The sequence below is a fragment of the Passer domesticus genome, chromosome 3 (assembly GCF_036417665.1).
Source record: "Passer domesticus isolate bPasDom1 chromosome 3, bPasDom1.hap1, whole genome shotgun sequence".
Taxonomy (NCBI): Eukaryota; Metazoa; Chordata; class Aves; order Passeriformes; family Passeridae; genus Passer; species Passer domesticus.
This window is the reverse complement of record NC_087476.1, coordinates 107,715,010-107,742,143: the sequence shown is the minus strand read 5'-3', so window position 1 is coordinate 107,742,143 and position 27,134 is coordinate 107,715,010. Positions and strand designations below refer to the sequence as shown.

General features: G+C 42.0%; 1 protein-coding gene across 6 annotated transcripts in view; it reads left to right on the top strand.

Annotated features, from left to right (window-relative positions):
* MEIS1 (Meis homeobox 1) overlaps positions 1-25,507 on the top strand; it is a 107,809-nt gene extending 82,302 nt beyond the window's left edge. For 4 of the 6 annotated variants that reach the window (XM_064414924.1, XM_064414923.1, XM_064414922.1 and 1 more), the window contains 4 exons: positions 2,330-2,406; positions 19,757-19,815; positions 21,018-21,107; positions 23,945-25,507. In XM_064414924.1, the coding sequence (XP_064270994.1) occupies positions 2,330-2,406; positions 19,757-19,815; positions 21,018-21,107; positions 23,945-24,228 (510 nt within the window). In that variant the 3' untranslated portion in view covers positions 24,229-25,507. Of the gene's footprint in view, positions 1-2,329; positions 2,407-19,756; positions 19,816-21,017; positions 21,108-21,381; positions 21,478-23,944 lie in introns of all 6 variants that reach the window. The other 2 variants (XM_064414926.1, XM_064414925.1) reach the window with 1 other exon arrangement.
* The last annotated feature ends 1,627 nt before the right edge of the window (positions 25,508-27,134 follow it).

Below are 27,134 nucleotides of genomic sequence, written 5' to 3'. Positions count from 1 at the left end.
TTTGTCAAGTAATTTCTATTATTTTATTTTATTTTTAGTCTACAAAGAAACATCTCGTATGATCCACAGAGAGCTTATATAATAATGTTGCTTAGTGTTTAAGATTACTTGAAACCACACCAAATCATAGTTAAAAAACCTGCTGCATTGTGACCCTTTAGCTAAGAGGGATTAGCTGTGTGAAATCCTAGGCTGTCATGTGATTATGGCAATTACAGATTTATCATGAAATTAAAAGTTTATGCTGTACTAAGATATGAAAAGAAAAAAATCAGATGACCTTAGACATACCACAATTTGAGGAATTCGTAGTTTGGGACTTTTAAAGCAATTACTTTTACAATGACAATATTATTTTGATGGCTAATTTTATCCAGTCTTGTCTATTAAAAAAAATATCCAGAACAATTGAAAATTGCTTAATGGAGACAGACTTCTCAATTCCAATAGCTAGAGGCTGTCTAGTAATTATTGCTTGCTGCATGAAATTAGACACAGTTTGTTCAATTACTTAAAATTAGATCACATGTAAGGTGGCAAAGCAAAATAAGAAAAAAACCCAGTAATTCTGTCCTTGCTTGATAGCAAAGTAATGAAATGAGAAGTAAGCTGTAAAGATGAAAATGCTACAAATTATCTCTGTAGGGTTTGGGGTTTTTTCATTGATGGGAAGAAAAGTGTTGTGTTCAGATAGATGGACATGAGTATGATGTGGATGTTGTGGATGAACGTGTGTAGAAGGCAGACAGTAAAATACATGCTGTATTTTTGCGTGTGTAAAATGCAAATTGCCCATAAAAAGAAGAAAAATCCCCTTCCCTCTGTTTTTCACTTTACAATTCTGGAGCTGTATCATGTACACACAGAAAATACAAGGGATGGTCTACAGGTGTGCAGGTCATCTGTGAGCTTCCCGTCAAGAGAACTGTACTTTTAAAATAATTGAAAATTCCTCAATATTTTGGGGAAATAAAAAAAAGTCTCTTATGGAGGTGATGGCCATGGTGGTGGGATTTGAAATTGATGTATTGAGTTAAGAGAAGTTGCTGGAGTTCCAACAAAAATCCATCTTTGGTAATGTGAGGTGATACTTGCATGTAACATAGCCATGAAAAGTCAGATTATGCTGTTTACAAAAATATGTAAAATCTGCCAAATAGCTATAATACCAATAAGATTGTGGGATTTTATGAGGTTTTAAATTCTTAAGCTTTGCAAGGTTTCAGTTTATGTTTCATGTAATATTACGCTGAAGAATACATCCAGAGAATGAGGGAATTTTTTGGGGGGGAAAAAATGGATGAATGTCTAACAGTAAATACTTTGTGACAATCAACTACTAAATAGTATTACAATAGGACTAACCAGTTATATCAAATGATCTTTATTGAAATGCTATTAAGCACCTTGCAGCAGTCCAGGTCAGAGTTAAATATGTGCTGAGACTTGGGCATCCAGTTTGGAACTGAACCAGTGCCTCAAAACAGGACTTTTTACATTTGCAGTATTTGGCCATTTCCTTTTGTGGCAGTGGCATTTTTGCATAGATGGGAAGGACAGAAATTATATTTCTACATTTCAGACTTGGTTGTGGTTTTTGCTGTTGATTTATTAAGCAATCTGTATTCATGCAGAAGCAAATTTTCTGAGAAAGCAAATCAAGTTCTCACAAGAAACTTATGATTGAATTATAACATTATCTTCAATTAAAGGAGTATTTATTTTCTGTCTCTTAGGATTAGCTCAGCACAGCCATGCTAATGTCAGGCAAAAATGTGCTGATTGTTGACCTTGCATTGGCCTGTGTTCAAAACACAGGCATTTGTTTATGTTCAGGATGCTGATCTTATTTGCAAATTATTTTGGGACAGTGGCAAGTTTTGCCTTCACTATCTCAGAAAACATCAGTGTGTTTTAGTTTTACAGAGAAGTTCTTTATCACATTCTTTGTTGTTCTGTTAAAAACAGAAAAAAGAGAAAAAATAAATTATTTTACTCTAATCGGTCATTTGAGACAAGTACAAAAAATTTTCAGCTAATGCAACAAATATCCTTCTCAAGTATCAAGGTACTGTCAGTGTCCTAAGCAGTTATTTCTCCACTTCACTAATCTTTATAATTGGCTTGTCTTTTACTGCCATTAATTAAGTGATGTAGTAGCCCATTAATAATTATAAAAGAGTGACACACCTCAGCATTTTCACCTTTCAATAATAGATGTCATGCTTCTGTTTTGGTTTGGTTTGGGTTTTTTTTTTTAATTTAAAATAAAATGTAGGCAAAAAAGGACATTGTTTTAAATATTTGTATTTATTTTGGTGTTTTATAGCACCCTTACCCTTCAGAAGAGCAGAAAAAGCAGTTGGCACAAGACACAGGTCTCACTATACTTCAAGTGAACAATTGGTAAGTAATTTTCCTTAGTGTTTCTATATGGCCAATGGCACCCTTTGGTTATTCCTTTGGGGGCACACCTTGCCCTTGTTGTTCCCCTCCCCAAAAGTTTATTGATACAGAAGCGATAGAACCAGGTGAGTGGTTTCAGGTGTAGAAGGTATGAGGTCTGCTACTGTATTTTATTTTCCCATCATTTGGGCAGATCTCAGTGTATTCACACCTGATACCAGTCATCTTTTTGGCTCAGGATATCTGTTCTTCAATAGGAAGGCAGATCCATTTGCAGGACATTGGTCTTGGAAGTGGTTCAGATGTCAGAGGCAAAACAGGGACAATTGGTCCCATTTCTGCTGAGCATATTGTTATTTGGGACTGCTGTCATGATTTTTTTTATACTGTAGTTAGAGAGGTTTTTCTTTTTGACTGACACCCTTGAATCTCTTTATCAGTTTGTTTTCAAAATCCAGTTTATGAATGAACTTTGAGGACAATCTGTTTTTTTGCTGCTGAAGTACATTGTGTGGAGCAATCTTATTTATTTGCTCCAGCTAAGGGTATGGTTGGTGGAGCCCCTGCTCTATTATGGTAGTGATTCATTTGAAGGAAGTCAGGATCTGTGCTGTTTCTGCAGTGGACTTTGGGTTGCTAACTGCTCAGGGTTTTGTGAAGGCAGCCAGTGAAAATTACTCGTAATTTAAGTATCATACAGCAGCAAACCTCTTTTTAAAAAAGTTTGATTTATTACCCTTTGATACTGCATCAAAATGTGGGTTCCTCCCACTGTCCCAGAACAAGTGTCATACTTGAAGTGTGCTGCAATCTAATACCTTGTAAAACTAAGTGTATCTAATTAATTGTCCTAATATTTTTAGATTAGTGTTTATGATGGGAAACCTTATCCTCTTTGAAGTAATACCCAGAAAATGGTCAAGGCAAACAGCAAGCCTGCTGGGGAAAAGGGAGGGAGGAATGCCAGTTTGCAGACAAAAGTTGTTGGTTTTTTTTTTTTTCCTGTTCAATAAGTGTCAGAGATTAATATTACTGAAGCTCTGATTACATGGCCTAATCCATTTTAGTGAATAAATTTGGTCTTGATGTCCATTGCACCTACATTAACAAACCCTCCTCTCTTAGAGAGCGTAGGAGCCTATGGGAGAGATTTCAGATATATTAAACCCCATTACAGAAAATGTAATTTCTGTCAATATAATCCCATGTATTCTTCAATTTAGTACTTTAGAGATAACAAGCTACTTACAATATATTTGCCTTTGGAGGATTAATTTACAAAGTGCACTATCTGGGAGACGCAGGCGGGCTCACATAAGCATAGCTTGTAAGGGTTATCAATTTCTGTGACCCCACAGCAGCCTTGGGAGATCAATTTTTTGAAGCCCTTTAAGATGCTGAATAAAGGAAAATACCAAATACTTAGTGTATATGAAGTATGCTTCAAACATACTTAATTTAAAATGGAGGAATAAAAGGCAAACCCCATAAAATTTACTTGTTATAAGGTAGTGCAACCCACTGTATTTTGGCTCAGCCAGAAAATATTAATGTTTACTTCAACTTTACATTCTCCAGCCTTCATCCAGGTGTTACCCTCATTTGTATGGTTGTCATTCAGTTTAGCAATGGGTGTTTTGGCCCACTGAGGAGCTGTGGGTACTCATCAGGGTCTGGTTTAACGATGGGGTGGAGAACGGGTGTGTTACTGCTGCGGGGTCTGGGAGTGCAGGATTCAACATGGACAAATGCGTCAGTTTGGGATGGTCCGTCACAAGAAAATTTTCAAGATGATGAACATAGGATGGATTCAAGATGGTGGAATTTTTCCAGAGTGACCTTCAGTAGGTTTTCTTTCAGTTTTCTCTCCAGAATGTTTTTGAGTATCTGTCTCTCCTCGAATATGAGGAGGTTTTTCTTTGGCTTTGTGTCAGGTGTGTTCTTATAAGTTCCTTATGTGCAAAGAAAAAAAAAAAGGTCAAAATACATTATAACTGAAGTATTGTTGATATAGGGCAGACATCCTCTACTTGAGCCAGTTCAGTAATTCTGCTGTGGTGTTACAATTGTATAAATTATTGAGACAATTCTCCTTCTCTCCCTGAGCCACAACAATTTAACACTATAGAGGCTGTGGGGCTTTCTTAAATCGCAGGTGCTGGGCAGAGATGCCAAAATATGGCAGTGCAGCCCCTGCTTTTTGTAATGGATGCTAAGGAACAAGGAGACTGTGAAGCTGTTGCTGAGTGTGCAGGTTGCATGGGGAATACCCAGCCATGAGGTGTGCAGAGAGCTACTCATCCCCTCCCAAATCCTGGGGGCTATGGAGCAACCTTCTCAAACATTTTGCTGGATCCCTTTTCTTCTAAAGCAATGTGCACAAGAAACTCTTCCTACCTAAATGTTTTGCTGCAGGGAAGAGCTAATATATAATTTCTGGTTAGTTTTGCCTTTCTTAAGCAGGCTCATAAGTCATTCAGCCAGAACTCACAAAAAAAATTTGCCTTCCTCCTTAGATTCTTCCAAACTTGTTAACACACATGTACATTTTTGTATTAATGATGAGTCATTGTAAATCACTGTTGCAGAGATTAAATAAAATGCTGAAGGGCAGGCTGGGTGCAGATCAGTCATAAATTATTGGCAGCAACACAGCATGTGGGAATACATGAAATGTGCATGAAAAACATAAACTCATGTCTGGTAGCATGGTCGTTAGCCCAGACTGGAAATGCTGGATTTTCTGGCTGGAATTAGAAGTTTGCCACAGACCAGTCAGTGAAGAGGGCATTTGTTTTCTGCAGACTGAAAGCATTTAAACAAATTTTTTTGTCATATTTTGAATGCCTTTTCAGTATGTGCTGGTTGCATATTTTAGTTTTTTGCTGTAACGAAAGAAAAATGTTGATTTTCACATATGGACTGCCCTGGTGCTGGGGCTCTCTAGGCTGATAAACATAACCCCTGTTGATGGTGGAGGAGTCACAGGAATGGGGTGATGATGTGAGATGTGCCAGAAAATATATCCATGAAAGGGCACATGTCTTTAAAAATACCACAGTCCTTTTACCATGAGCCTTTTCATTGGGTTATTTTATTTTATTTTTAAAGTAATGAAATAATCCACACAGAGGATTTTTCCCTTCTTTTTTCCCCACATGACAACTTCACTTATGAATCACCTTCTGGGAGCATCTTTTTGCCTCAGTCAGATGTTTCTGTTGTGGGAAAAAAAAATAAATCTGTGGAAGGTAGAAAGATAGCAGAGTTCAAAAGTCATTAGTCTAAATGAACCGTTCAGGTCTCTGTCACATCAGTTGTTTAACCCCACAGCAGTTTAGGGTTCCAAGCACAGTAACATGAGCAAAAAGGGGCACTCGTGTGATGCCTGTATGGACATGGTGGAGACCTGAACAAGTACAGGTTAATAAGGTACTTTTCCCAGGTGATAAAAACAGTGAATTGAAATATCCAGGTATGATCCTGTCACTTCTTACCTCAGCTGAGAGCCAGTCAGGCTATATTGGACAATCTATACGGTTTTCTTGTTTACTACATCCCTGCTGAATCCCTTCCCATTAAGAGCTAATGGTAAATAATTACTGGTGGTAGTCTATGAAGAAGAGAGAGCAATTCTAATCAAGGGCTGCATTAGGTGCCAGATGCTTGTTTATGTTTTAGAAAAGTCTTGGTACACATAGATAAGATGTTTGTATACTTGCAGAAAAATGTGCCTATATAATTACCCTATATGTGCATGTCTTTATGTGATTGTCTCTAAATAATTTTGCATCCAACTGCATTAAAATGATAAAAAAAAAAGAGAGAATTCAAATCCTTAAAGCTCCAGCCTTTATTAGGTGTTTCCATTCTGCTTTTTTCAAGTACCCTTGTGCTATCTAGGGCACAGCCCAGACAATGCTGGAGCAGCTAGTCAATATTTTATCTTGCCCTCATTCTTCCGTGCTTCGTTTGTTGAGCTGTATTCAAACCGTGCTTGAAGATGGAATTAATAATTACTGCTGGGCTTTCCTGTGGCACTCACTTACTGCTGTAATACCCGAGTCCTTCCCTGACCTCCACATGCCTATATATGCATACAAGGTTGTGGGTCTGCATTTTTACAGTCACCCTGCAAGGAGAAAGAAAAATATTGTCCTGGTTCACAGGGGAAGAAGTGAGCCTCATAGAGGTCCAGCACAAGTTTTGAGTTGGTCTGGGACTATGAGATGACTCACAATTACAGCAGTTTTTTCTCATTTGGGGTCCAACGATCACTGAAACTTCATGTTTCATGGAAACTCCAAGTTTTGGGTGCCTTGGTGTCTTCCATTCTCAATGTCCACTGTTGGGTGTGGAGAAGTGAGAAATCAGTAACTTATGGTGAAAGTTTTGTGTTCAGTGATTCACTCAGTAGCTCTCAATCAGTCCAAGGAAGCAGCAGAGCTGAACCCTCTTCTCCAGTGCAGTATTTGGCTATATGAACTGGCTTGCTTTTCTTCCTGCCTGAGTCAAACTTTGTCAAAGTTTATTGCCTGTAGGGATAGGTTTTTTATTTTATTTTATAAAACCTGGCCTGTTCTTATAACAGACATAATTGTCATTGGGATGCTTGAGGCATTGAGCCCTATCAAAAATGGCAGCATGAGCTGGTAACTGAACTGTAATGAAGTACATTAAAGCCTAGGGTGCAAGCAACTCTAGTCATATGGTGTTCTAGCTCTTGAGTTCTTGATTTTGTATTCTTGGCTTCTTTAAATGTCATTTTTGTATATAATTTCTTAGGCTTGCCAAAACTCTCAGAACAAACCCCAACCTAACATATCAGAAAAAATGATCAAATAATGTGATAAAAAAATTTCCCTAATCTTATTCTTGGAGTCAGATGAAGTGGATTCTACTGAAACCCTGTATGAAAGACATTTCAAAAATGTCGTTCAAAAATGTGCAAACATTTTCCACTTGCTTTTCTCTCCTGCTGTAGCTTTGCTCTGCAGGATCAGAGTAGGGGTCAGAATGCTTTGCTTACTTCTTTTTATTTAAAAATACTGAGATTCAGGTGTTCACCACCTCAAACCCTGTAAGAAAGACATTTCAAAAAGGCTCCAAGACCAGCCCAAAGATAAGTGTGGAAAATCAGAGATGGACTTGGGATAGGAAGAGCTGACCACCTTACTGTATGTAGCACAGCCAGCTCAGAGCACAGACACACAGAAATAATTTATTACTCTTTCAGTTCCCTCACAACTCTCCTCCAGCAGGAAATTTCCTCCTGCCTCCATTTCATTGCTCCTGGGTAAGACTAGTGGTAGAGCTTTGCTGCAGCAGTTGCACGGGGCAGGGGAAGAAGTGCTTTGCCATGGCATGGGCAGGCAGGGTGGCATAGTGGGGACGGGAGGATTCTGCACTTCTCACGGGGGAGAGCTCCCCAGAACTCCCCATGAATGGGGAACACCACTGGGAAGGGTGTCCTTTCCATCTGCTCCTCCTGGCTTGCAGATGGTGGGGTTAAGGATGGAGCAGATGGGGGAATGCAGATTGGGAGATGCAGATGGAGAGGTGCAGATGGGACCCGATGCAGATGGGGCAGAAGCAGAAAGCCCCTGCCTGCCCCTCCACAGAGGGGCAGGGGAAAGAGGAATGGCCACACAGCTCTCCACCTTTTGGGAAACAGTCCCAGGCCCCTCTTTTCCCTCTGTGGTTTTTATATCATAGCATGACAAGGGTTTGGTGCATCTGAAGCACAGTCAGACAGCCCCAAATCCAACTGATGCTGTTGCCTGGTGTTTCCATGTGTTTAGCCCCATTCCAGACCCCTGGAGGGGACAGAACTGCTCCTTCCTAGGGCTGGGCATTTAGCATAGACATCATCTTTGCTCAATTCCTTCACTGAGGGTGATATTCACCCCGAGCAAAAGGCCAGCACATGACCAGTGCACCACTTTAGTCCCACTTAAGCACTATTTTTAGGGTGTAAGTGGGGGAGGAGGCCAGCAGGGAGGGAGCATAGCAAAAGCAGGTGCTGGTCCTATATGCAGGGTTAGATTTTCACCCCTGTTGCCCACCAAATTGTAGACTACAATAAATAGGGAAGATACTTGGTTCTCCAAGCATATCACACGCAGAGATTTTTAGTCCTTGGAGAATAAAATATCTGCTTATTTTCAGATGTATCTATTACTGCTTTTGTTGCAGTAAACAGATTAAATGAGAAAAGGTCAAGATGCAATTTCAATCTGTGTAAGAACATAACAAATACTTTTCTCAGTAATCAGATATAGTAAATACAAGTACTTATTTACTTGTAAATGTTAAAACATTCACAAATTATCCTCTCAACTTCAGCAATACGATCTTAACCATCAGATTTTGGAGAAAATTTACTTTTCTCCTCTGTGTTATTCTAGAATATGTATACAGTTGTTATTTAAACAGTTTTGTTAATGGGAATACATGTGAAAGCAGGAAAAAAATAGGAATAAGAAAGAGTATATATTTTGGGTTTGACAAAAAAATATTGTTTTATATTCCAGAGAATAGATGGTAGGTATTTGCAGTATGAAAATCATCCCCCTTCAAGAAAACCCCCTTAAAACACCAAGAAAACTATTTTTAAAAGTATCTTGCTGGGTGAATTGTTACATCGTTTGAGCAGTTCAGAATGTGTGAGGTAAATTAGCTGTTCTAAATGTACCATGTGCTGGATTTTTCAAGCAGATTTTTGCATTTATGTTTTCACTAAGTCTTAGCTAATTGTTATGCCTTTCACCTTGAATGCCAATTGTAATAATAATATTACATCTGTAGTCTATTTCTCTGTTCTTAAATTACAGCAATCAGGAATACTCACTAGGTAAAATCCTGTATAGTTACTCATAAGAAAATATTGAAATCAGATGAAAAAATAATGTTTAGCTTGCACATTGCCTTAGACAGCCCTGGAGAGCTGCCAGGCAGTCAAGGTATTATTAGAAAAGCTGAGCAAATAGCTTGCAGGGGGAAGAGCTGTGAATGTAAAGCCATCAGGTACTGTTGGATCACCGGATTTTCAGCTGGAATTTCCTTTTTTCGTTCAGTAAAGCCATTTTAAAGTACAGCACAGTGGTACAAACATGTGGGGTTTGGGTTTGGTGAGTCAGTTTAAGACGTAGTGGTACAGTTTTGCCATGGGTGTTTTCCAAAGGGGTCAGGTGCTCAGAGGAGGTGAGTAAAGAGTTTTCTTGGGGAAGTGCTCCCCTTGGCCTCCAGGACTTCAGGCAGAGGAGAAGATGAAGACCTAATAGACCCTGGGTTTCTTGTTCAGTCCAGACTTGTCAGTCTCCACACCCGCCAAACTGCCCCAAAACAAGGGTCATCCCATTCAGGAGGACCAAGGAAAGATGTTTCTAACCATTGCTCTGACAGCCCCTGGATTCAGACTGGGAAAAACCAGCAAAGGAAACACCACTTATTTCAAAAGCAAATGTGAAATCATTTGGCCCAAGCTAACAGACTAATTAGTGACACCCTGGGCACTGAGCAAAATAAACCTCAAAACCTGGTATTATTTTAGTCACAGATATACTTTTTTGAGAGGAAGTAGCATTGGTTCCCACTGCAGAACATCAGACAGTGCAAACAGAGTTTACCTGCCAATAGTCCTGACTAGCAAAAGGTTAATATGCAGCCAAGAAAAAACCTCTTTTTCCTCTTCTGGTGTGGTCTTATACTCAACAAACTTTTTTTTAGTTGGTGCATTAATGTTTTGTAACAAATGTGATGTCAGGTGCCAGGGAAATAAGATGAAATGTCACTCGTGCAAATTTTTTACTTGCTCTTTTCTGCTCTCCTGCTCTAGCTTTGCTCTGCAGGATCAGAGTAGGGGTCAGAATGCTTTGCTTGCTTCTTCTTATTTAAAAATACTGAGATTCAGGTGTGCACCAGGCTCAAAACAAGAGTTTGGCTTTTAAAAAAAGTGCCCATTCAGGACACTATTGTGTTGTGGAAATGCTGCATTGGAAGCAAGGGGAGTGCTTTGCACTGTCTTTGTAAATACAGTTCTCAGGTCTTGCTTTCTTTTTAGTGCAAGGAATATCCTTGATATATATAAAAAAAATTACATGCCCTCAATATATTAAAAAAAAAGAGAAAGACAGAAGGGGAGAGTAGTGGCTTGTCATTGCTTTGCAAGTCAGGCTTTGGTCTATTTTTGTCATAGCTATCTGAAGAGTGTTTACATATAGTTTGCCTTTCTGGTATTTTGTGCTTCCACAGACCTGATCTCCACCTATTTTGTGTCAACAGTTGCTGAGACTGGTGTAGAGTGATTAACCATCACAAACTGAAACACCAGCACGTGGAGAAGGGTGCCCTCAGAGACCCTCTTGCACTTAAATCAGACGCTTGCTCCAGGCTGCACCTGCGTGAAACAAACTGCCTGGTTCAAAGCTCAGCCTGAAATAGTAAAAATGGGGCAAATGTTGCCTTTTTATTGGTTAAAACAATTTTCTCTTGTCAAAAAATGAGACACAGCCAGAGGGGCAGAGTGAGGATGTGCTTTTGAGGGTGTGTGTTTTGCCCTGCCTACCCTGGAATGATTTTGGTGTAAGTGACACATGGCTGGCCACACCAGCCTTAGCACCAACCAGGATTCTGCCTTTTCTTTGACTTTTCAAAAATAAAAGAAATGGCAGCAGATGCTGAAAAAATATTGCTTCCACAGTTGTTCAATGAAATCTAGGTCATGTAACAGTTTCATGGGTTATTTTTTTTCCCTTGCCCAGGCATTGTAGTCCTTGTGTCTTTTTTGGCTAGGGATAAAGCTTGATACCAATAGCTCCTTTTGAATTCAGATTTATTCCAGAGATGTCTGACTTCCCACCTGGGTTATAAAGGTGGTTTGTACCATCTGGGAGCTGATCCCTAAGCTTTGTCTGTCCCCTGTCTCACAAATTCTTTTAATCTTCGACATTCCTCTGACTTCCCTGTGTGTGTTTTGTTGGTGTTGTTTTCCGAGGGTGTCTTTTCTTCTGCCCTGAATATAATGCTGTCAGTAGTAGGATTAGAAGCAAAATGAATCACTTCACTTAATGGGAAATTATGTTTAGATAAAGTAGATTACAAAGTAGGCTATTAGTAGTGGTTAGAAAACAATGTTTTGAAGTGGGATGTCTTGGGGCACAGAGAGTTTGCTCAGAAGTGTGGGGTTGTTTTTCAGGTTGGCTGTGACTCAGAGCTGTATCTTTTGTGGTTTCTGGGGAGAGAAAAAAAAGGAAAAAAGAATTCAAACCAGTTTTTCAGGTGCCCACATCACACAAAATACATCAGTGTGTCTGTATTTGTTGTCTTGATTGTGGTGGGGAAGACACAACCACAGGAATAAAGCTTCCCTCAACACCCCAAACCAATGTCTTGGGGTATAGACCAGAATGATGTCAAAGCCTATTTCATGTGCAAAACACTGGTCCCATATATTTTCTCTCTGGGGGCCCTGAGAGTGTTTTCTCCCAAAGACACTTGTCAAGAGTTTGGATTTGACCACCCTGGGCTTTGCTTCTCCTTTTCCTGCAGGAGCTGGTGCGGGGTGACTGGGTGTGGAGTTACTCCATACTCCTTCATTGCCTTTTGGGGATGAGGAGGATGAAGGGATTAATCCAGGAGCATAGGCAGGTCCTTTCTCACACCCTTCAGTGAGTGGAAACATGTTTAAACCAGCAGCCAGATGTAGGAGCAGCCTCTCTTCTTTTGCTCAGGCTGGAGGACAAGGCACAGCTTCCAGCTCCCATGCTGTATGTGGGGTGGGGAAGGAGGGAATATGGAAAAGCTGTTTGGACAAGGCTCACAATCTGATGTATGGAAAAACCTTGGACCTCAAGGAGGACCCCCTGTGTTTAGAACACTTGTATAGCATGAGAAAGCTCAGAGATCATGCAGACACTTCTCACAAGATCTACATTCCACTAAAACAGAGGTTATGCTGAGTGGGTAGAGGACATTAAACTGCTCAAATAGGGAGAAATGTTTTCAAAGAAATAGCCAGTATTTTACTGTGAGCTTTCACCCATTCCCAGCTTAATCCCTGCCATCAGATGGGGCTTGGTTTGCTGGTTTGATGTGGTCTGCTGAAGAAAGGCTGCTGGGTTGCACTGCTGGCATGCACCAGATCAGGACCCAAGTTATAAAGTTCAGAGAATCTCTCTTGAAGGATCAGGTGGGAAGTTGATGTTCAAACCCTTCTCTGCAAAAACGGTGAGCTGGGAGATGTGCATCTCAGCCTGGGCTGCTCTCAAAGCTCTCAGAGAGCCTGCACACCCTCTGTTACAAGTGTTTTTGTGGGAGGCAAGATTTTGTCTGCCAGCGTGTTGTCTACCCAGCCACAGTGCTTTGTGGGGGCCAGTGCTGTCCCAGGCAGGAGTTAGAGCAGCCTTAGTGCTGCTCTACTACATGAATCCTTGCCATGTTCCTTAAAGGCTAATTGTGGCACATGGAGATCAGCAAAGTACAGCTGCGCTGGGATTTAGGAGCAGGGAAGAGACGGGAGGTCAGCTCCGCTGGCGCTTTGCCATGTAAAGATTTCCCCTTACATCATCTGGCTGCTGAGGGCGAGTTTACATCTGCTTTGCACCCCGAGGGAATTGTGGTGTCAGGGAATGAGGTTGCTGAGAGTTCTCCCCAGTGCAGCCAAGACCTGCAACACTGCTCTGACTCCCTGGCATCGTCGCAGAGATGTCTGGATGCTGGATCTGGATTTTCACTGGAAATCTTCCACGTTGGCTAAGCTTTTTTCAGAGGAATATATGGATGGGAGGGGAGGAGGAGGAGGAGAAGGAGAGCATACCAGAAAGGCCAACAGCAGCTCACCTGTGATGTAGAAGAGCATAGGAGATGGGCAGAGCACAAAGGCATATCTCCAGGGATCCCTTCCCCAGGCACAATAGCTCTTCACTCCTCCCCAGCAAGACCCTTCCATAATTTTCATTCAGAACTAGCCAAATAAATAGAAAAAAGCCTTAGCTCCATCCTGCTGGAGAACAGGCAAAATTTTGCAAACTGGAATTGTTTGCTGCCCAGCTCTCTCCTAGAAAGACTCCTCAAACATCCCTGCAGAGAGATGGGGCTAAGGGAGCTTTTGGGCCAAGGGAAAAGAAGCAGGGCCAGGAGCTTGAGGGTCCCAGCTCAATAGAAAGCCATCAACCATCCCTTCTGTGTCCAGAGGACAGGCCACCACCAGGCTCACTGCTACCCCAAGGCAATCACCATGTCTGCATTTTGTCCCATGGCACTGGTACTGATTGGACAAGGGGAGTGGTTTTAAATTGGAACAGGCTGGGGTTACTTTAGAAATTAGGGAGAAATTCTTCCCTGTGAGGGTGGTGAGGCACTGGAACAGTTGCCAAGCTCCCAAGCTTAAGGACTGGGGAGAAGGGGAGGTGGGGAGGTGGCCAAAGGTAGAAGCTGGTGCGTGCTTGGCCAGCCAAAATGTAGGGCATAGCCAGCTCTCTTACAAGGAGCACATACCTGATCTCATCTCTCTGCTTTCTATTTTTGCCCTCGATATGCTCCCTGCATTAGCAGACTTGGTTTGGAGAGAGATTCGATAGCACTCTCCTGTTTGAGAGCAACTTTTCTGAATGCACAACATGAATCCATTGGTGGGGTCACATAGTAATGCTTGAAGTCAGAAGCTATTTTTAAAACTAAATTGCAGAACCACACATGGCTTTCATTAGTGCTTTACATCAAATTTGTCAGCTAATTAGTGGTTTTTCATCACTAGTTTTTGCATAGTATTTTATTTAATTCACTCTCCAATATTGTCTTGTGACACCCCTCAGCCCTATATACAGTCCCTGGCACTGGTGCTGTGCCAGCAGGGGAGGGAGGAAGAGGGGATCTTTCAGGAGACCTTTCTGATGCTCCTGATGGATGGGCTCTCTGCCTTTGGAGTGTATTCCAATATTACGCGTCTGGAGTGGGCGGTGAGCAGCCCTTGTACTCTCTTCCCTCCCTACCTCCATTTAGTGTTGTAAATGATGTATTACAGTCCTGAACTGTCTTTGGTGAGGAGGAGGAGGAGAAACCAAGAAAAGTTGCCAAACATGATTTCATAAGGTTTGACTTTAAATTGAACAAAGTTTCTTGAGTGTCTTGGATTTTTTTTTTTCTTTACAAATAAAGGGAGTACAGAGAGCATGGATTGCTAATGACTGGTAGTTACGGGTCATTAAGCTCACTAACTGACTTCAGGATCAGAACTTTCTAATAACAGCAGTAAGCACTCTTTTAACATTTATTTCTCATTTTAGGGATGGGGAGATGTGATTACCATTCGAAAGTCTGCACTTATTTTTTCTGTTCATAATTACAGAAGCAGCTTGCTATTTTCAAGGCTGTTTTCAAAAAACATTTGAAAGGATTTGGTGAAATAATTTCTGTGTTGGTATGGGGTTTTTTTGCTTTTCTTTAACCGACTCTTTAAAAATCTCTGGAAAACAAACACAGAGAAAAAAATGAAAATATGTTAAAATAAGGAATAAAGCAGTTACTGAAGTGTAATAATCTTGGTTTATAGCACACTTTCCATTTAAATTGGTTTTATTAGAGATAAACCTGTTAAGCGTTGAGGAATTAAGTGCTGAATAGAGAATGTTGTTTTGCTGCTGTATAAATGAAGGATCCCACTATGCAGAAAAGAGTGCAACTGGTTTTACAAGTGAATTATTTGCCAGTTTGCAGTGCTATGTTTACTTTGGCATCTGTTACAAAAATGATTTGTTTGTTGTCGAGAGGAATACTGTTTTTCTTCAGAGGGGCATGAGAGATTTTTAGCACTGGGGTTTGTAGGTAATGTGGGCTTCTCATTCTTCTTACGCCTGGTTTGCTAGAAGGAGCTCAAGGAGAAAATGAGGCAGAGAGATTTTCGGGAATTTCTTGGCTCTGCTAGTGTAACACAGACTTCTGGCAGGCAGCGCTTTGGGACAATATTGAGAGGGAGCAGCCTGTGACTCCAAGTAGCAGAAGTCAGTAATGGTGTGAAACTCTCCTCATTTCGGAGGGCTGGGGACAGAGAAAAATTCAATAGACCGCGAAGTCTCAGCATCTCCTTTCAGACAGCTGGTCCTGGAAAATTTCATTCAAAGACTGCAAATTGGAAGTCCCCACAATCACTCTGTCGATTCTTGAGCAAAGGTGACTTTGGAAATTCGTGACAGCAGAGGAAGGTCTTGTTTTATTCACTCAACAGAAGTGAAATACAAGGGGAAGGGAGAAAGAACAGATCTGTGTGGAAAATGTCACTTGGGCTGTAACCTGAGCCCTAGCGAGCTGTGCCTTTCGGAGGGTTTGGTGACCCTCTGAAAATCCTTGCTCTCTGGCTGCTATTATTGTAGCCAATTTCCAACTAAAATAAGTCTTTTGTCATCACCAGCCATGCAGCCTCTTGCTTGAAGAAACAAAACTTGTGCGTGGCAGCGAGGGCGGCCAAGCTGAAGGTCAGAGTGCAGAGGCAGATTGCTGCATCCCCGGGGCTGGGGCTGGAGCTCACCCGTGGGACCAGCGATGCACCAACCAGGGAGTCTGCCTGAGTGACCTCTGCAGACAGACCCCAGGCGAGAAGCCTAAGAGAAAACATCCTAGTAAAATGCAAATGGGAGAGAAGAGGGTTTCCTCCTTCCCTTTAGGGTTATGCAGGTGGAATTGTTGGGGTTTTCTTGCTTTTTGGGACATGGCAGAAAGTGCAATCCCATGCGTCTGAAAAGAACAAGGAAAAGTTAACTTGAAAAAATTAGGAAATACTTCAAACTCCTGTGTTTGCCCAACTGTTCAAATGTTTTCTCCGTGCCAGATCCTTCCCTTTACAAAACAAAACAACAAAAGAAAAAAATCCGCCCCACACAAAAAAAGGAGGAAGGGAAAAAAAAAAGCCAGCCCAAGGCATCACTTTGCTGAGTGCAACTTGTACACTGAGGGATATTATGTTGTTGTGCCACTATTGATCCAACTCTTTTGAGGCAAAAAACTCAAACCAAAAGATCCCCTTCCTCATCAGAGCAAAGATACCACAACACAGAGCACTGGTGTAGGGAAAAATCCTTCGTGCAAGCCTTTCAGCCTGATTGGCTCTTTACTCACATGAGTAAAGCTCTACATCTGTCTTAAGTTTTATGCTAAATTGTATTTTGACTCCATTTCAGTAGTAGTATGCAAATACCTTTTTTAAGTCCTGATTTCTCTGAAGTTTTAAAGATTAGAGTGATTTAGAGTTTCTTTCTCTTAAGATAGGTGAATATAAACATTTGGGAAAATGTGAAGGGAGATTATTCCTTTTAGCTTTTCTGTTCCATTTTTTTTGCTGATGTTCAAATCAGCCTGGCACTTTGGAAATTCAAAGAGTGATCAAAATATCCTGGCCCTTCTCTCAAAGAAAAAAAAAACCTGAGAGTATGAAGAAATTAACCACATGCCTATATATTTCTGCAGCAACAGCTAATTTGCAGTTTTGCTTGCAAGAAGTTTTCAAATGCGATTTATAAACATCACAGCCTGTATTGTGCTCTCTCAAGGCAAGCTACATTAATTGTTTTAATCTGATAGGTTCTTACAAATTCTAGGTTTGGGATGCAGGAAGAAACTTGAAAGTGAATACTTTCTTCTTCTTTTTTCTTTTTTTTTTAAATGCTCAGTGGTTTGGAGTCTACTATAATGCAAAGTAAAGCGTTGTGTTACAAAGGCAGGGAGGATGGGACAGAAGGTTAAAGGGCATCCTGGAAACAAACAGCTGGACCAGTTTATTTAAACAGATACAAGGATGGGGAGCTGACCTCCGTTTGACTTCTAGTGGGAGGAGCAAGAATGTCATTTTATTACTTTGCCCAGAAGGAAAATGTTCTTGTGTCTGAATTCCCCCCAAAGACATCCAAACACTGAGCTGTTTGGCAGAATTGCTACTTATAGAAAATACTTACACGAATGCGTGGGAAGAAGATAACTGTTAAGTACCTGTGTGTAAAATGTTCTTAAAGTAGAGATCCCAAACCACAGCATGGGGAAACAGGTGAGATTATGTTTTACCACAGGCACATCTTATGGGTAATTATGGGTAAACTGTAGATACATAGTTTATTCTAGTATATTAGTATATAAGCAGTACTGTATATAGTATAGTTGATTATTTTGAGGCACCCCTCCATCTTAAAAGTGCTTGTAGTTTGGAGGAGAAGGAAGAAAAAGTCGTGAAGTTGAGGTTGTACATGCCTAATGTTGCTCAGCATTTATTTGGGGTAAAAGTTTTTTTGGTGACCAGTCACTCTCACAGCTACCTCTCTCCTCCTGCCATGCTACCAGGTCCTAGCAGTGGGGCAGGAGAAGGATGGAGTAAACACAGCAAGAGCCTTGCCAGACTCACAAAAAGAAATGGCTGAGGCACTAGGGTTTTGTGATGTTGTTTTACTTCGAAGAGTTACTGTGAAAATTACTTTCTGCAAATGCAGATTACAGATATTAAACAATTTTCTAATTGGTCATGGTGCTAAGGCAGCTAATGGGGGGAAAAAAAAGCAGGTTTTTTTTTAATTGCTTTTTTCACATGGTGTTTGTGCTACACCTGTGCTTATAATGAGAAAGGAGAATTAGTCTAACCTTCTGCTCACATGATTCTAATTTTCATGGTTTGTACAAGATAATGATAAACTGATTTGCAACACTGTTTGCTGGAGTCGAGAGGGTGTGTTTATTGGAAATGTGTAGAAAAAATTGATCCAATACTGTTGCTGACAAAACATGACCTAGTTCAGGTGTAAGGTTTCCAGATTGGCACCCAGGTTTGGTGCCTTTGAGCCCATTTCCTCAAGACAGGTTTGATAAAGACTCAACATCTTGATTAATTTTTGCAGGACTTTGGGTAATGGGTGTCAGTGGGGAATGGGGGATAGGAGGAGTCTGAAGTCACTGTGCTGGTCTTTGATGAGGGCAAAAGAAACAGCATGGGGCAGTGGTTTGCTATTCTTCTCCCCTCTGGTGAAGGCAAATGGGTGGGCAGAGCTGATTCCCATGGAGAGATCCCGTTGGCTTTATCTCTGTGGTAGAAGAGCTCCTGCTAAGCCACCCCAAGCAAAGGCAATGAAAACAAGCATCAAATACCCCTTTGTGGACTTTCCTCTCCCATTTTACAAGTGTGCTGTGATTTAGTCCACACTCACACTTCTTCCTTTACTAGTAAATATTATGGCATACATATTTTTATTATTCTTTTTCTCTCTCACAAAGAGCACAAACTCTGGTTATGCAGCTTTACCATGACTAAGTCTCAATGTAGATTTTTTCCAAATGGATTTTAAGTAAATTTTCTGCTGAGTGAAACCTTAAGAGAGATTCTTCAAGTGGTCTTCATTCAGACAGGTTCCCAGCCTCCTGATTTCAGCACCATGAGGAGACCAGGGTACTTGTCTTCTTCTTTTGTTTTGCTCCAAATTATTTTGAATATTTCCAAATAAGCATTGCAGGACTAACTGAGGCGAAGAGCTACAAAACCACAAAGAGTGGGCTGCAGATAGCTATTTTTAAAAATGACTGTACCCCCTTTTTTTTTGTTATTTCCAAAGATCTTCTTTTCATTGTTCGGGGGGGAATTTTCAGTAGTCCAGTAATTACAGTTTAACAAGATGTTTGCTGTAAATGGTCAGGCCTAGCTGGAGAAAACAGGATTATAAATTCAATTACTGTAAAGCTATGACCTCGCCTTGACCCCCTCAGACTTTGCATAAAGAGAGGGAGGGGGGAAAAAGCCCACCAAGAAATGGCTAGGAGGAATGCATGGCTCTGAAGTCCCCAGCAGTGTGACTTAGTGGTGATAAAAGTCCAGACGTTCCCTCATTTGATGGGGTTCTGCCATCACAGTTCATTATCTTAATAGTGGGCATTAAAAGGGAATTAGGTTTGCAAGAGGTAGGGACAGGTTTTGATAAAGAAAAAAATTGGAAAAAGAAGTCAAAGGACATAAGGCAGAAATGACACTAATGAGGGGGGAGGTAGCAGATGCCCTCACGAGCATCTCGCCGGCTTCACACTTTTTTGTTTTTTTTGGTGCCCCATTCTGTATTGAGAAGAGCGTTGCTGGCATTGTTTCCTGAAAACTCGGCTAATTCCCCCATGAAAAGATGAAATGGAAGTGTCTGACTGTGGTAAAAAGCAGGCAAACATAAATCAGCTTGGAAACCCCAAGGTTGTGCTCTCAAAGGTCATCAGGGTTAGAGGTTTAGCAGTATTTGCATCCCCATGCAGCCTGATGGAGAGCACCACAGTAGGATGAGAGGGCTTGGGGATGGGTGGAAGACATCCCTTCCCTAACCATTTGCTTTCCTCTTTTTTCTTGCAGGTTTATTAATGCTAGAAGAAGAATAGTTCAGCCCATGATAGACCAGTCCAATCGAGCAGGCAAGTCCCCAGTAGTAACTGTATTCAAGCCACACAGGCAAAAGCCATTCACCAGGAGGTCCAGTACCTGGTAAATAAATGAGAAATGAATGCTGGGAGTGACTGACAATTAAACTACAACAAAATTTCTTTCATTTGGACTCTAATAATTTTGGAAAAAAAAGACATTGAAAATTCAAAAAGGGAAACTAAAATGCTCTGTTCCATGGCCAGATTTTCTGTACAAGATCCAAATTATTCTTGTATTTTTTTAGTCATTGTTTGGAGTTTTCCTTCCCAGCTCTTTCTGTTCCTGTGACCACTCCCTGGTGCATGGCTTGGTGTGGAATTGCTGTAAACTTTATTACCTGTCAAAAGGGCAAAGGGGTCAGAATCACTTGTGGGACTCAGTAAAGTTCAAAGGCATTCAATGAGGTAGAGCTTTATGTGCTTTAATAACCCAAGCCAGCTTACTACTGAAGCCAGCTTTTAACGTACATTGAAAACCTCCAGTTCAGGTAGTGGGACTTGTATAGGGCTCTTTTGTCCCTTGGCTCTTCTTTGGGGATTGCTGAGCATTTGCTGTTTACTTTGGGGTTATTTATTTCTATTGTTTTAAAAGACCTTAAGTTTCTACACATTGGTTCTATTTGGGATCTTGTCTTGCAGCTCTCTGTGGGTATTTACCATCAAGGATTATCATAGTCCATTATTCCCAGTTGGTTTTGTTTTCCGAGTCTCCCTGCCAAACTCTTCAAATCCGTCGTTGTCCAAGATGCCTTTGGGCCACACTTCCTCTTCAAGTACATTTGATTATTTGTCATTAGACGTAAATATCTGGCATGGACGTGTTCAGGTCCTGCCCTTTGAAGGCACAAGGGTGTAATTTAACACACTGAGATTTCAGTGTGACTATTCCAGCCATAAAATCCGGCTCCTATACAGGTTTTTGCATTGACGTCAGCAGCGGCAGCAGCTGGAGCCGGGGCTCCTCATGTCTCAAGATTTCAGTTTGCTAACTTCATTTCCAAACTTGCAGAAGAAAATTAGGCCAAAACCAAGTATGCCTGTTAGTCCAACAGCTAAATTCACACAGTAGATGTTTTCCCCTCTTTTTAGATCCAGCATCGATAGCCCGTGGGTGGGGGGATTGTGTCCCGATGCCATGGGAAGAGGTGGCCATATTGGCTGTTGCTAAAAAGAAATGTTCTGCACCTTTGCAGTAAGTCAAGGAACACCCTATAACCCCGACGGGCAGCCGATGGGAGGTTTCGTGATGGATGGCCAGCAGCACATGGGCATCCGAGCACCAGGTAAGCCCCCGGGCAGCATCGCCCACTCACGGGTGGCCTCGGTCGCACCAGCACAGGTAAACACACCTCCCTCTGCCCTCTGCTGCCGTCCCCGCTGCCTGCTTGCCTCACCTGTCTTCTGCCTGCCTTCCACACCACCGAGGGAAACCGGGCGTCTCCTTGCTCGAGCGGTCCTGGACCCTCTGCCGTGCTGTGTTTTGGAAAGGGGCTTTTGGCACTATCTGTTGACTTTGCTCATTTTCTGGCATCTTCTTGGATTTTTATCTCCCTCTAGGACCTATGAGTGGAATGGGCATGAATATGGGCATGGAGGGGCAGTGGCACTACATGTAACCTTCACCTAGGTAACCAATGGCAAAGCCAGGGGGAAGTAAGTACAAACGAGGTCTTTGTTCTCACTTTGTCCGAGGGATATTTGTCTTCTTGCATTTCCCTATGTTCTCCCTGCCCATAGCCTCATGCTTGTTCCTTCCTTTCCATCCATCCATCCTACGCCTGGGCTCCTTTGGGTTTTCTCTCCCTCTGGTTCAGCTCAAGCTTTCCAAGCTCCCAAACCCCCCGCGCGCGCGCGCGCCGTACATTGACGCTGCCGTACATCGACGCCGCCATACATTGATGCTATTATCCATCCCCGAGCACATGACAAAACAAGGAGCAGCCAGGGAGGTGGGGGAGCCCGTCGTCTTGGCAACAGACTGATTTGCAAAATGTAAGCGGTCTGCAGCAGCACAGGGAGAGGAAAGAGCATGTCCCCAAAGTGTCATAAATCTGTCTAACCGCAGTTGATGCATGAGTTACATTTCTCCCGCTAACCTGCAAGACACCAAAAAAGCCAAACAGAGACTTCTCATGGGGTAGGAAAAAAAAAACCAAGCAAAATCCAGCAGCTTCACTTAGTTGCATTTTGGAAAGCAATGGATGAAACTTTGATTTTTTTCTTTTTTTTTTCAAGTTTATTTCTCTTTGTCTGTCCGTCATAATGGGATTACGTGTGGCAAAGGAAAAAGAGAGAATACAAAATAGAGGTGTGCGCAGCAGGCTATGGAGCTTAGCCCAGGCTAATTGACTATATCCAAATTAAGTATGCCATCACTTGCAGTGTGACAAATGGATTTGACTTATTCAGTATACAAAAATAGAGATCATTAATGCAATCTTCAGTGGCAGACCTCGCAAAGGAAGCCTAGAAAAACTGTCCCAGTTTTTTTTCCCCCCTCTTGTCTTTTTCTAGGGAAAAATACATTATACAAATTTTTCGGTTTTGTTTCTTTTTTTTTCTTAATAGTAAAGTGGTTTGAAACACCAAGACACTTGGTACCATGTTTAAATGGTGCCTGATTCTATTTCCCTTGCTCTTTTTCTGGAGTTAAAAGAGTTATTTCAGCATCTTTGTTGTGCCCCCAGCCTATATTAACATAGGGTTTGAAGTTACCCAGGGCAAGAGTATTTCGTAGTAGTCTTCTCTGAGCCCAAGTCAAAACTAAGTTTTAACAATTAGCTGTGAAAACATTCCTCTGAGCTTGGGAATGCAATAGCCTTATTACCTCATCATGAAAATTTCTAGCTTAGTTAATTTAAATATTGTTTCTTAGTTTCTGGGTCAATTAAATTTAAATGATGTATTTTATGCTTCGTGACCAATTAAATTAATAGGTTATTACAAAAAATATTATCATCTTTTTTGATTAAAGAGCTGTGAGTACAGTATATTTTATAAGCAATTTTCATTAGTTCAAAACTGTTCCTTTAGGCTAGATTAAGCAGCTATTCATTGCTAGAGCCTTGAGACCTGATTCCAAGGTGTTCGGCGCATTCACAGCGCGCTCTTACTTAGAACTAAAGCCAATTGAACCTACTTAGCAATAGCGTATGCCTTTCACCCTTGATGATTATGGAGCTTATAGCTCTCCGAAACAATACACCTGTCAGTTCCCATCAGCTACAGCAATCCAAGCAGAAGGCAGAGGCCCACAGAAAGCAGGAGGTTTTATTGTTTTAGGTCCAATTTTTTTCTTATTGTTCTCCCAAACCCACTGAAAGGTTTGACTGAGTTGGGCGTCTGCAGCCAGAGGTGATCAGGGGGGTAAAGAAATAATTTATAACTGTTATTGATTATGCATATATTTTTAATGTCTCTAAAAATACGAGTTTGATTTAGCAATCATACTTAGTAATCCTATCAATTTCGGCTTCATATGAGGCCTTTGTTCAGTGATGTATGTCCTTGCTGGATTGCATCTCTTTGAATGGCACAAATATTTGGGACAGATTCCAAGAGATCAGGCTCAAGAGCTAAATAAATAGCTGTTGATAAACCTTGACACCTATTTAACCCATCGCTCCTCCCAAGTCCCTCCTTAGCTGCTGCAGATTCTCTGCCTTGTATTCCCAGTGTGCTTTTAAAAGCGGGAAGGCAAAGGCTGGTGGCTGGAGGAAGGCCATGGGGAATGGAGCCCACCTGAGTGCCCTCCGTGTGGCATTAGCCATCCTCAGGCTGGCGCCGCCTCTGGCATGCTTCGAGATCAGGAGCATCCCCATTGCATACATTCCTAACCATAAAAGCAGAAAGCTGTTTTGTCTCCAAAAACTCTGTATTTGGAAGGGGGAGGATGTTCTTGGGGGTTCTTTCTGACCCAGGGGCCATTCCTGTTGCCGTCACTGCGAGTCCACGCGCAGACTCCCAGCTCCACAGAGCCGAGGGCGCTCGCGCGCCCACGACTCCGCTTCCCGCCTGGGGCTGGAGCCCGGGCTCCCCGCGCCCGAGCGGAGCAGCTTCGCGGCCCGATGCCACAGCCGGTCCCCACCACTCACCGCCACCTCTTTCTCTCCCTTTGCAGGGCTGCAAAGTATGCCAGGGGATTATGTGTCTCGGGGTAGTCCAATGGGTATGAATATGGGACAGCCAAGCTATACGCCGCCCCAGATGCCCCCCCATCCTGCTCAGCTGCGTCATGGCCCCCCCATGCATACCTACATTCCTGGACACCCTCACCACCCAGCGATGATGATGCATGGAGGACCACCCCACCCTGGAATGCCCATGTCAGCATCAAGCCCCACAATGCTTCATACCGGCGAGCCAGCAGTGAGCGGACAAGTGATGGACATTCATGCTCAGTAGCTTAAGGGAAATACACGTTGTCTGCAGCGATGGTAGATTTCAAACATTGTCTTTCTGCAATGACTATGGAGTTCTTGGCGTCAACTTTGGACCAAGGGACGTTCCAATTCTTCACAGGGACCCTGAAAAGCAGGAAAACACCAACTGAAGTCAACTTCTGGGGACATGCTGAATACCTATATAAGACATTAAGAAAACAAAGAGTGAAATATTGTAAAATGCTATTATACTGTTATCCATATTACGTTGTTTCTTATAGATTTTTTAAAAAAAATGTGAAATTTTTCCACACTATGTGTGTTGTTTCCATAGCTCTTCACTTCCTCCAGAAGCCTCCTTACATTAAAAAAGAAGCCTTACACTTATCCTGCAAATGACAGAAAGGGCTTATTTGCAGGATTTTTAGAGCATTAAAATAACTATGTCAGGCAGAAGAATCTTTCTTCTATCCTAGGATTTCAGCCATGCGCACTCTCTCTCTCCCCCCTCCCTCTCCTCCTCTGTCCGTCTTTCTTCCCTTTCTCTGCCTTTCTCCCCATCTCTCTCCCTCTCTCTCTTTCTAGCCTGGGGCGTGAATTTGCATGTCTAATTCATTTACTCACCATATTTGAATTGGCCTGAACAGATGTAAATCGGGAAGGATGGGAAAAACTGAAGTCATCAACAATGATTAATCAGCTGTTGCAGGCAGTGTCTTAAGGAGACTGGTAGGAGGAAGCATGGAAACGGAAAGGCAGTGTATTTGAAGCCTAATTGTCACATCAGAGCATCCTTGTCCCCATGCAGCAACCACCACCTTGTACATCACTTCCTGTTTTATGCAGCTCAAAACATGGACTGAAGATTTATTTTTAATATGTTGACTTTCTTTCTGGGCAAGACATCGGTCATGTGTGCATTTTTTTTTCCATAGTCCCATCATGGAGCATTTATGTATACATTGTAAATAAATTTTGTGCAAAAAGGACTGGAAAAATGATCTGTATTATTGCAATTTTTTGTAAAAGTAGCAGTTTGGTATGAGTTGGCATGCATACAGATTTACTAAGTGGGATAAGCTAATTATACTTTTGTTGTGGTTAAACAAATGCTTGTTGATAGCCTTTTTCTATCAAGAAACCAAGGAGCTAATTATTATTAATAATAATCATTGCACACTGAGTCTTAGAGTTTCTGATTGAAACAGTTTGGATTGTATAATAACTCAAAGCCCAGTTGTAGTAGTTTGAGTGCAGTAATGAAATCTGAATCTAAAATAAAAACAAATTATTTTTTGTCATGGTGACTCCACTGCTTGCAAAATTTGTTTCCTGTCCCCATGCAGTATTTGTAGCCATTCTATCCCAGGCTGAGAGCCGAGCAGCTACAAAATTCAGCTGGCTCTGGAGATGTTACCTATCATTTGCTGTTTAAATATCAGCTTCATTTTTAAAGAATGTAAAAGTAATGCTACGCTGCATAAAGAAACTTCCTTGGAACTTGCACTGTAAATTGTCAGGATGGGAACTGTTGCCTTTTAATAAATGTAATATCGTAGGGCATTATTGGACAGAAATTTGTAAATAGTGTTACTACCTCTGCCTCCCAAATTATAGCCTAATACACAGTTCAAATTACTGAGTTTCTTACTGGAATTGAGCATACTGAGGAAGGAGGAAAATAAAACTTGGCAAACATTGCTGGGCAGTGCATATCTGTAGGGGGACGGGGTGCTGCTGGACCTCTGCGAGCAAGGCCAGCGCCGACCCTCATTAGCCAATTTCCTCTCGCGTTTGTGCTTTCTGCCCCACAGCCAGGAACGGGAGCGCCCAGCCCGCCCGTGCGGGCTGCGAGACCTCCTTTGCTTCAACTCGCAGCTATAGAAGAAAAAAATTGAGATTCCCGGGGCTAGGAAAACGACACAAATATCTTAATTAAGGCGAAATAATGCAACCCCCCCCCCAGCCTCTCCCAAGGCAGCCGGCACCCCCCGCGGGAGGTGTCCCGGGCGTGCTGCAGGGCAGACTCGGCGAGTCCCCCGGGCTGGGCAGGGGTGCAGGCAGAGCTGCAGGCAGGCAGTGCAGACCTTTCTGAAAGAAGCAGGCCACCAAAGGGGGACCTCTCCTCCCCGGCTGGGACTTCCTCCCCCTCTTTTTTTTTTTTTTCTTTTTTTTTTCCTCTCCTCCTTTCCCCCCTTTTTTTTAAAGGGCCGCTGTACCGCCAAGGAGGATGAACATCCCTCCTTTGTGAGGCCGGAGTAATGACATTTTTCTGCCAAAACGTGGATGAACGGGGCTCGCTTTTTTTCTTTTCTTTTTTTTTTTTCCCCTTTGGTTTTGTTTCGTTTTGTTTGTTTTGTTTTTATGTGTTTGGGTTTTTTGGGGTTTTTTAAGGTTTCTTGAAAGACAAAAACAAACCGCCCTCTCGCAGGCGAGGGCACACGCGTCCCTTCTCCTCGCAGCCGCTGCGAAGTGGGGCATAGACCTTCCTGCATGGGACCTTTTTTTTTTTTTTGGAGGGGGGCACATTTCAAATTAAACCCACGATTACATCCCAAGACATTTAATCAGCTGTAATTATAACACATTCAAAATGAAGAATATGCCTTGACAGTATTTTTATTGTTATTGTTCATCGCATGATGTTAGACAGCTTCAGAGGCACAGGAAAGAGAAGTAAACGGGTTACAAATAGGGAATTATCCCTCGTTTAGCATTAAAATTCATTTAGATAAAATTGCCACAAACATTTAAATGGGAAGATTAGTTCCCCCTCACGCCTTATTGCACTCTCTCAATGGCTCCGTTAAGAACATTTTACACGTTGGAAATTCCGCCTTTTCGGGCCGCTCGCTGTTTCCTAGCTACCCTCCTTTCACCGCGCCGGGGGGGCCCGGAGGGGCCCGGGCAGGGCCGCCCTGCTGCGCC